Source organism: Cherax quadricarinatus, chromosome 79 (assembly GCF_038502225.1).
Source record: "Cherax quadricarinatus isolate ZL_2023a chromosome 79, ASM3850222v1, whole genome shotgun sequence".
Taxonomy (NCBI): Eukaryota; Metazoa; Arthropoda; class Malacostraca; order Decapoda; family Parastacidae; genus Cherax; species Cherax quadricarinatus.
Window position 1 is genome coordinate 3,690,949 of NC_091370.1, and position 11,564 is coordinate 3,702,512.

The 11,564-nt window shown below is 41.0% G+C and overlaps 1 protein-coding gene across 1 annotated transcript; it reads right to left on the bottom strand.

The window, feature by feature from the left end:
- Positions 1-7,650: 7,650 nt before the first annotated feature.
- On the bottom strand, positions 7,651-10,721 carry LOC128702772 (uncharacterized). The gene is made up of 2 exons (XM_053797200.2): positions 10,533-10,721; positions 7,651-10,183 (listed from the first exon to the last, which is right to left on the bottom strand). Exon 2 carries the CDS (start codon positions 10,059-10,061, stop codon positions 8,511-8,513), a length of 1,551 nt encoding a protein of 516 aa, XP_053653175.1. The 5' UTR covers positions 10,062-10,183; positions 10,533-10,721; the 3' UTR covers positions 7,651-8,510.
- Between the last annotated feature and the right edge of the window lie 843 nt (positions 10,722-11,564).

An 11,564-nucleotide genomic window follows, 5' to 3' on the forward strand; every position in this document is an offset into this window, starting at 1 on the left:
GAGTGTACTCTCCTGTCAAAACCTGCATTCCGGCGACTTCAAAGTGGATCTAAGACCGGGCGTTAAGACAAGTAAAAACCCGCATATCTCAACGTAGATGCCACCTCTCCAACTCACCAGAGTTATCGTTGCCTACCTCCTCCTGCCTAACCTACTGCTACAAGACCAACGCGACTGAGACTCTCTGTTCCTGTTCTCAAGTCTGTCCCACGATCGCCTTTGCTGCTGGGTCAAGCCCTGGCTCTATTTCTACGACTAAGAACATTCCTCTCCAGCGCTATTCTTCGTCTGTCCCGTCTTCCCAGCTCATCCCATTGGGATCTTACCTGCACTTGTTCGTTCGTTCGTTCACCCCAGGTTCTTTGGACAGACGCAGTCCGGTCACACAGTTGCTCTACACTCAAGAAGCCTCTCTTCGACCCCGCCGGGGTGTAGAATTTATATTCTACAAACGTCACATCCTTTTCACAATGCTGTCGAATCGTGTTAAAATCAAGCCCGCGAATGGTGCAATAAATGACTCCTCGAAGTTAGCTTTAGCTACCGTCGTTTAGACCCGCCTGCAGGTAAAATTTACGGCAATCCACTCTCTGAAGGACTCCTTCATTGTCGTCTGCACTGACGACACGGAAGCATCAAAACTAATGGACGACTCTTCAATCAGGACCCTACAAACACAACAATTCACTCTATCCCCGTCTCCATTCGAAACGTTCGGTCTTTGTGAAAAGACTGGACAATATGGTCACCTCTCTCTCTACTGAAGCACTGAAGACATCTAATGAGGAACAACACACCTGGGGCTCGGTAGACAGCATCTCCAAGATCCCTAACGCCTCATCTATGCTGAAGATTACATTCTCAGACATCTCCATGGCTGCCCAAGCTCTCTCTGACGGTCTGGCCATCTCATATTACCACATTCACCCTAGTCATATAGAACAAGAACGTTTCACATACATCTCCCACTGCTGGACCTGCTACTCCTATAAACACACAACCAAGGACTGCCCCATCAAGGATAAGAAGTTTTGTTTAAAATGTGGGAATGATGGACACGATTTCAGTTCCTGCACCATTACTACAGCACCAACATGTCTTAACTGCAAGGGTAATCATCATACCCTTGCAGCTAAGTGCCCACTCAGGAAAGAAATCATATTGAAGAAAACTAAAGTTCTGAAGAACACCGCCAATTCACCGCCATACGATGCAATAACCAAACCACAAACCGACACCACCAAGACTCTACACGCTAATCTACAGGCACCATCGCGCGGCAACTCCCTCTCTCCACTCCCAGACGGAGATTCCTCCAAGGTGCTGTACTGCATGGTGAATGCACACCTTGCAAACGCAGCAAACCCCGGCACTTTCAACACCACTATTAACGAACTATTCCGTCTGAACAACATGCCTGCCTTCAATTTTCTGGACTCCACACCTTCAGCAGACATCCCCAAGATCCTTCCCAACGTCCTGAACTTTACTGCACCTGCAGACCTGTCTCCTGCCCAAGCAACTGCTTCTGTAACTTCTATAACCACTTCCACCGCTGACAACGTTGATCATGTTGCCTCAGCCACCGTCTCCAACCTCTCCCAGCCTGGTGTTACACAACCATTACACCTCACAGCTGCTCCTGTCGAACCTCAGTCATCTGCTACCACCATTGTAGATTCTCCCAGTGAATTCACTCCTCAAGAGGAAGATAACGACGACTCCAGTAAACCCTCATGGGAAAATCTTACCTTTTACACTTCTCCTTCAAATACTGACACCATGACCTGTACTGAACTCTACAAAAGCCTCGGTGCTGGAACAGTCAAGTATGCATGTGAATCACCGCTTCACTTCACACTCACCCAAGTTCTTGAGTTCATCAAGCCTCTACGTTTCACCTTCATTAACAAGGCTAAACTACACCACCTATCTAGGAGCAGCTTCAAAAAATTCGTAAATGGCTCCATTGCTAACCTACCTCCTCAGTTACTCCTATAATTCCCATATGTGTTCTACCTCTGATGTGACCTAGCCTGCTGCCAGCTACTCAAGATTCAAGACTTCAACTACCACAAGTTCGATGCAACAGTCCCTGCTATTCCTGTTCTCAAGTCTGTCCCACGATCGCCTTAGCTGCTGGGTTAAGCCCTGGCTCTATTTCTCTGACTAAGAACACTCCTCTCCAGAGCTATTCTTCGTCTGTCCCGTCTTCCCCGCTCATCCCATTGGGTTCTTACCTGAACTTATTTGCTTGCTTGCACCCCAGGTAGAACTGTTTGTGACTTGAAAAAGCTCACTGTGTGGGCGAAACGTTGTTAATAAAGGATCACATTATACTGCATATGTGTTTATATTTCCATTGTGTCGGTATTTTATACCATTTATTTCCAATACTAGGTCTATTAATACTAGGTCTATTAATACTAGGCCTATTAATACTAGGCCTATTAATACTAGGCCTATTAATACTAGGTCTATTAATGCTAGGTCTATTAATACTAGGCCAATTAATACTAGGTCTATTAATACTAGGCCTATTAATACTAAGTCTATTAATTCTAGGTCTATTAATACTAGGTCTGTTAATACTAGGTCTATTAATACTAGGCCTATTAATTCTAGGTCTATTAGTACTAGGTCTGTTAATACTAGGTCTATTAATACTAGGCCTATTAATATTAGGTCTATTAATACAAGGTCTATTAATACTAGGCGTATTAATACTAGGCGTATTAATACTAGGCTTATTAATACTAGGCGTATTAATACTAGGTCTATTAATACTTGATCGTATTAATATTACAATAATATGCATATTAATTAAGACAGTGGTGAAATAATACATTTATTTGGAAAATTAATGTTTATTTGGAAAATACACGGCGATGATCTGACAGATAATTTATTTAAGAAGTGATATAACTACTCTTTGTTTTTATAAGCACTGGCACAGAATCGACCAATGTTGGACATATTTTGGCAAATTCTTCGTCCTGGTATCAGGTCCTAATTTTTTTTTATTATCACACTGGCCGATTCCCACCAAGGCAGGGTGGCCCGAAAAAGAAAAACTTTCACCATCATTCACTCCATCACTGTCTTGCCAGAAGGGTGCTTTACACTACAGTTTTTAAACTGCAACATTAACACCCCTCCTTCAGAGTGCAGGCACTGTACTTCCCATCTCCAGGACTCAAGTCCGGCCTGCTGGTTTCCCTGAATCCCTTCATAAATGTTACTTTTCTCACACTCCAACAGCACGTCAAGTATTAAAAACCATTTGTCTCCATTCACTCCTATCAAACACGCTAACGCATGCCTGCTGGAAGTCCAAGCCCCTCGCACACAAAACCTCCTTTACCCCCTCCCTCCAACCTTTCTTAGGCCGACCCCTACCCCGCCTTCCTTCCAATACAGACTGATACACTCTTGAAGTCACTCTGTTTCGCTCCATTCTCTCTACATGTCCGAACCACCTCAACAACCCTTCCTCAGCCCTGTGGACAACAGTTTTGGAAATCCCGCACCTCCTCCTAACTTCCAAACTACGAATTCTCTGCATTATATTCACACCACACATTGCCCTCAGACATGATATCTCCACTGCCTCCAGCCTTCTCCTTGCTGCATTCATCACCCATGCTTCACACCCATATAAGAGCGTTGGTAAAACTATACTCTCATACATTCCCCTCTTTGCCTCCAAGGACAAAGTTCTTTGTCTCCACAGACTCCTAAGTGCACCACTCACCCTTTTCCCCTCATCAATTCCATGATTCACCTCATCTTTCATAGACCCTTCCGCTGACACGCCCACTCCCAAATATCTGAATACATTCATCTCCTCCATACTCTCTCCCTCCAATCTGATATCCAGTCTTTCATCACCTAATCTTTTTGTTATCCTCTTAACCTTACTCTTTCCTGTATTCATTTTTAATTTTCTTCTTTTGCACACCCTACCAAATTCATCCACCAATCTCTGCAACTTCTCTTCAGAATCTCCCAAGAGCACAGTGTCATCAGCAAAGAGCAACTGTGACAACTCCCACTTTATGTGTGATTCTTTATCTTTTAACTCCACGCCTTTTGCCAAGACCCTCGCATTTACTTCTTACAACCCCATCTATAAATATATTAAACAATAATGGTGACATCACACATCCTTGTCTAAGGCCTACTTTTACTGGGAAATAATTTCCCTCTTTCCTACATACTCTAACTTGAGCCTCACTATCCTCGTAAAAACTCTTCACTGCTTTCAGTAACCTACCTCCTACACCATACACCTGCAACATCTGTCACATTGCCCCCCTATCCACCCTGTCATACGCCTTTTCCAAGTCCAGAAATGCCACAAAGACCTCTTTAGCCTTATCTAAATACTGTTCACTTATATGTTTCACTGTAAACACCTGGTCCACACACCCCCTACCTTTCCTAAAGCATCCTTGTTCATCTGCTATCCTATTCTCCGTCTTACTCTTAATTCTTTCAATAATACCTCTACCATACACTTTACCAGGTATACTCAACAGATTTATCTCCCTATAATTTTTGCACTCTCTTTTGTCCCCTTTGCCTTTATACAAAGGAACTATGCATGCTCTCTGCCAATCCCTAAGTACCTTACCCTCTTCCATACATTTATTAAATAATTGCACCAACCACTCCAAAACTATATCCACACCTGCTTTTAACATTTCTATCTTTATCCCATCAATCCCGGCTGCCTTACCCCCTTTCATTTTACCTACTGCCTCACGAACTTCCCCCACACTCACAACTGGCTCTTCCTCACTCCTACAAGATGTTATTCCTCCTTGCCCTATACACGAAATCACAGCTTCCCTATCTTCATCAACATTTAATAATTCCTCAAAATATTCCCTCCATCTTCCCAATACCTCTAACTCTCCATTTAATAACTCTCCTCTTCTATTTTTAACTGACAAATCCATTTGTTCTCTAGGCTTCCTTAACTTGTTAATCTCACTCCAAAACTTTTTCTTATTTTCAACAAAATTTGTTGATAACATCTCACCCACTCTCTCATTTGCTCTCTTTTTACATTGCTTCACCACTCTCTTAACCTCTCTCTTTTTCTCCATATACTCTTCCCTCCTTGCATCACTTCTACTTTGTAAAAACTTCTCATATGCTAACTTTTTCTCCCTTACTGCTCTCTTTACATCATCATTCCACCAATCGCTCCTCTTCCCTCCCGCACCCACTTTCCTGTAACCACAAACTTCTGCTGAACACTCTAACACTACATTTTTAAACCTACCCCATACCTCTTCGACCCCATTGCCTATGCTCTCATTAGCCCATCTATCCTCCAATAGCTGTTTATATCTTACCCTAACTTCCTCCTCTTTTAGTTTATAAACCTTCACCTCTCTCTTCCCTGATGCTTCTATTCTCCTTGTACCCCATCTACCTTTTACTCTCAGTGTAGCTACAACTAGAAAGTGATCTGATATATCTGTGGCCCCTCTATAAACATGTACATCCTGAAGTCTACTCAACAGTCTTTTATCTACCAATACATAATCCAACAAACTACTGTCATTTCGCCCTACATCATATCTTGTATATTTATTTATCCTCTTTTTCTTAAAATATGTATTACCTATAACTAAACCCCTTTCTATACAAAGTTCAATCAAAGGGCTCCCATTATCATTTACACCTGGCACCCCAAGCTTACCTACCACACCTTCTCTAAAAGTTTCTCCTACTTTAGCATTCAGATCCCCTACCACAATTACTCTCTCACTTGGTTCAAAGGCTCCTATACATTCACTTAACATCTCCCAAAATCTCTCTCTCTCCTCTGCATTCTTCTCTTCTCCAGGTGCATACACGCTTATTATGACCCACTTTTCACATCCAACCTTTACTTTAATCCACATAATTCTTGAATTTACACATTCATATTCTCTTTTCTCCTTCCATAACTGATCCTTCAACATTACTGCTACCCCTTCCTTTGCTCTAACTCTCTCAGATACTCCAGATTTAATCCCATTTATTTCCCCCCACCGAAACTCCCCTACCCCCTTCAGCTTTGTTTCGCTTAGGGCCAGGACATCCAACTTCTTTTCATTCATAACATCAGCAATCATCTGTTTCTTGTCATCCGCACTACATCCACGCACATTTAAGCATCCCAGTTTTATAAAGTTTTTCTTCTTCTCTTTTTTAGTAAATGTCTACAGGAGAAGGGGTTACTAGCCCATTGCTCCCGGCATTTTAGTCGCCTCATACGACACGCATGGCTTACGGAGGAAAGATTCTTTTCCACTTCCCCATGGACAATAGAAGAAATAAAGAAGAACAAGAGCTATTTAGAAAAAGGAGAAAAACCTAGATGTATGTATATATATATGCATGTGCGTGTCTGTGAAGTGTGACCAAAGTGTAAGTAGGAGTAGCAAGATATCCCTGTTATCTAGCGTGTTTATGAGACAGAAAAAGAAACCAGCAATACTACCATCATGCAAAATAGTTACAGGTTTCTGTTTCACAGTCATCTGGCAGGACGGTAGTACTTCCCTGGGTGGTTGCTGTCTACCAACCTACTACCTACCTACCAGGTCCTAATATCAACAGCAATTATCTTCTCCACAGTTGAACAGTCCTGTTTCATTATTGGTCCTGTTTGGTTATTGTCCATAGATTCTCAGTTGGGTTAAAACGCCAGGAGAGTTTCCAGGCCAATTTAGAACGCTTCACCCACTCTCTTCGAAGAATGTCAGCAATTTTCTGGAAGTGTGGAATGGAGCAAGATCCTGTTGAAAAATGCCTTCTCCATCAGGAAAATATCCATCAATAATGCAAGATCCTGTTGAAAAATGCCTTCTCCATCAGGAAAATATCCATCAATAATGCAAGATCATGTTGAAAAATGCCTTCTCCATCAGAAAAATATCCATCAATAATGGAGGCAAGCAACTGAGTTGCCATGATTGCTAAACTTCTACATTTTTTGACGTACTGATATTTTTACTCCAGTTTGAGGCTCAATCAGCATGTCAGTTTAAAAAATGTAAATCAGTATTAATTCCATTGGATTAAGCATTAAAAGTTATGTAAGACAGCAAAGTTTCACTTACTTTGGTAGAGAGTGAGAAATTATTTTGATTCAAAATTGCCGAAATTTCGTAGGGTTACGGTACTTGGTCATGGCGTCAGACAAACGATTCTGTTTCAGCAACCATTTTATTGACGGGTCTAAAACTTAATCAAATTTAGTTTGAAACATGTAAGATTCAGCGCACCAAGTTTAATCAAAATCCATAATGATGAGGTGGGGTACCACTTGACATGGCATGACCCTGTTTCTCTGTATCACTGTTTGTCTCTCCATCTGTATTCTGAGACATTTCTTGTTGTGGCCCCTATTCTAAGTCTTTCAGAATAGGTAATACCAGCTTTATCACATTTTATCTATGATTCATTAATGCCTTTCTTGTTTTTGTCTATTCTATACCTTACTCTCCCTTTATCACTGATTCATTACAACCTTAATCAGAGACAGGCCTTTATATAAACTCAGTACCTATTTTGGCCCGTCACAGGTTAACTGTGGTAAAAAGAAAAGCATTTTTTTCTAGCTAATTTTGTTATGGTTTGAGTAAATAATTCAAGAATGATAACGGTTTTTTAGTCAGGTATAATATTGGTATCTAATTCATGTAAGATATTGGTACTTAATTTTTTTGTAAAATTCGCACTTAATACAGGAAAAATAAGTATTTAATCCAGTTGGTATAAACCTTAGTAATAAATATCGAAAAGTTGGTTTAGAAAAACACGAAAGCAAACACTAGGACAAATATTTATTAGAAAACGTTTTGTTCCTGGGGCTTTGATCACTTCTCAGTTATAATACTGTAGTTTAAATTTGGTATATTAATATTTAATTTATGAATGATAAATAGTTAACGGGGTTTATTGTCTCTTGACTATTCGAAGGTGATTAAGACTGAATGCCATGTGTTTACCACCTGTCAAGAATACTATAATACTTGAGGTCGGGATTAAACTCTCGGTATACTTATATACATAACCCTGAGTGTACGCACAGGTCAAGAATAATACCAAAAACTCTACAGAAGATGCATTTATATCATAAATAATTTACTTATTAGTTTAATACTTTGCATATATTATTTGACATGTATTTTGAGCCCATTTACGCCCATTTATGTACATTTTTTTTCAAATTCCACGTTAGGAATATATTCAGAAATTGTCACCACACAGCTGCACCCACTGGAAAACTTCACAAGACGTCACAATCACTGGGAAAATGTGTTTAGGAAGAGACTGTATTTCTTGAAGCGTTGAATCCGTGTGGGTCATTCAACGCAAGAGATTGCGGAAGCTTGATCCTTCGTCCTTTAATCGCTGTCTGGTGACTGGTAGTTAGCTTTTGGTGTTCATGAGGGAGAGAGAATTGTGGAAAGCCCTTTTGTGTTTTAAGTGTACCGAGAGAGTCACTCCTCATTGCGAACAGTGTAGTGCTGTTTATTGTTTCTCATAATGTCGTCCAGCTTGACCCACAGTGGTTCCCAGTCTAAGGTCAGGGAGGTGGGAAGCAGATTCTTCAATCTACCTTTGAGGGATTCCGGCAATAACGGACATTTCAACAACAGCCTAATCAAGTGGTTCATGAAAAAGGTGCTCCGCATGTTGTAAATATACCAGTTCCAAGAGGAGCTCAACACGAAGCTCCACCAGCATGTGAAGTACAAGAGAGGAACGTGTGTTTTGAGCTTCGGGTATAGAAGAAAGACCAGAGGAACAGTGGAGACGAGGTACAGTACCAGTATCAGCTTCATTGTCATCATGATGCAACGATCTTCATCCTCCTGCTGCTTCACTCGAAACATGGGTGTGTTATTGACCACCTCAGCCATCTCCTCTTGGGATCTGATCCGGAAGATTGTCATAGTCTTAAGTGAGACGACGACGGTGAAGACAAACAGCCCTGCAAAGTAGAAGCTCAGGAGCCAAAATGCCAAGTAGCTTGCACAAAATTCCTTTTCGGTGGAAACACTAAAAGTCAACTTGGTGACGGGGTCGAAGAAACTCTGATATTGAATCTCTGCAGAAAACAAAAGTGAGACGCCTAGTGCAATCATCCACATGACGAACACAGCAATTTTGACGTGGAAAGGAGTGAGAATTTTCTTGTCTCGAGGATAGTTGCATATTAAAAATCTCTCTAAGGTGAGCCAGCTATGGCACTGCATGGACATGACAGCCGTGACTCCGAAAACAATACCACAGAAACTAGAGTATCCTCGACGGAGAAAAAGAGGTTCGTACAAGCTTCCAGGGAAGCCCAGATTCTCGACCAAGTTCATTAGTTCCGAGAAAGGGAGATTTTTTGTCATCATACACAGGCAATTACTCACAGCCAAAGCAATGACGAAGAAACCCCTCAGAAGGTCGGTAACAGCGATAGTGATGCGGGCGATCCACCAGGTTTCCCCTCGACTATGGATAGTGAACAATGTAACTACCACGAGGATGTTACCTACCAGCGTTATCACTAATATAACTCCACCAAGGGCCAGGAGGATAATTTCTAACACCTTCTGCCCTCCTGTGAGGTAATCCCAGTTGAGGACGACGTCGGAAGAATTCCCCATGTATATTAACACGTAGTCATTATTGGAGGTCAGCCAAAAGACGTCCCGAGTGATACGGGAGCGAATCTCTGGAAACGCCAATAAACACTTGAACGACTGGCTACCACAGTTTGTGAGCTTGATCCAATCCAGTTGTTTATCTTTCACAGTCATATTAGCACAGCACTTCAAACATTCACCTAATGCGTCAGAATAAGATGAAGTGATTAACGTTTCGGTGAAGTACAACTGGTTAATTTGCTTCCGCCACATTGCACCAAGCGCCACGCTCTCTGTGGACGTCCGAAAAGGCGTAGACTCTGTAGCGTTCATGGTAACAGGCAGCTGACTCTTCACAGTTGTAGCAACGAGCAGAGACGCCAGTGCTGATACAACTAGGTAGAGAATCATCAGTACCGGAGAACAACTCTGTACTAGAGTTCACGTATAAAACGGGTCGTCGAAAGATTGTGAAACCCTTGTCAGGACCCTCTCTCCTTAACGATTGTTATAACAACAACCCCTCACGTCTTCTGTAAATAAAAGATATAATAATAATAATAATAATAATAATAATAATAATAATAATAATAATAATAATAATAATAATACCTGTAATATAGATATTAATAATTAATACTTGTAATAATAATAATAATAATAATAATAATAATAATAATAATAATAATAATAATAATAATAATAATAATAATAAATGCTAAACATTCATCGTTTAATGGGAATCAGACACATTTCTGGTTTCTTATTCCAGAGGATCTCTGTTTTTTTATGATATATTTTTAAAATTAATTAATTTACGTACTCTCTTTCTCTCTCAGTAGACTGACTCAGCGTTCCGTCTCATGACTCAAGGTGCCTTACCTGGACTAAATGTGGGGTGGAAAGGCTTAGGATCTGCGTGGGTCGTGCAGTGAGACCAGAGCCGCGGGTCGTGTGCTGAGACAGGCACAGCAACAGTGAACTACAGCTAGTGGGAAACTGCTAGTGAGTAACGGAGAGCGACAGCACAAACTCTAGTAGACAGGATGCGTACACCCCTCCCTCCCCAACACACACAACTACCATACCACCACCACCACCACCACCCTGCAAAAATAACGATAACATCGCTCACACTCTAACAGCGATACGTTCCGAACATCTATGTTCTTGAAATCGTGAAATAGCTAGGAATGTGTAAAGAATGTTATGGTCTGTTTTCAGGATATCTGATGAGAAAAGGCAGAAATCTCATTCTACCTACAGCTTCTTTTCCTGTCTAGACAGATATCAAGATAGTAAAAGGTAAGGCTCTCTCCTTGCTCTCCATTCCCACTGACCACACTTACATCGTGCAAAAGTGTGTAGGGAGAACAATCATGCCGTATTTTGAATTGCTCCTAGGGGTCGTGAAGTGCCTTGGGAAATGGGAGACAATCACATTTAATCCAAGGAAAGGGAGCGTCCAGGCAGCCTCTTTGATTCTTAATCTGATAGATCGTTTACATGGACGATTTTACTATTCTAGTCTCCTAGTGTTCTGTCGTTTATACTATTCTGGAGTTACCGTATCGTTTATATTATTCCAGTCTCCTATTGTTACTGTGTCGTATATACTATTCCAGTCTCCTAGTGTTTATTCCAGTTTCCAAGTGTTGTGTTGTTTATACTATTACAGTCTCCTAGTGTTGTTTATACTATTCTAGTCTCCTAGTGTTGTTTATACTATTCCAGTCTCCTAGTGTTGTTTATACTATTCCAGTCTCCTAGTGTTGTTTATACTATTCCAGTCTCCTAGTGTTGTTTATACTATTCTAGTCTCCTAGTATTGTTTATACTATTCCAGTCTCCTAGTGTTATTTATACTATTCCAGTCTCCTAGTATTGTTTATACTATTCCAGTCTCCTAGTGTT

Excerpts from the sequence above, each read along its gene's own strand:
- LOC128702772 (XM_053797200.2), bottom strand. The coding sequence starts at position 10,061 with ATGATTCTCTACCTAGTTGTATCAGCACTGGCGTCTCTGCTCGTTGCT.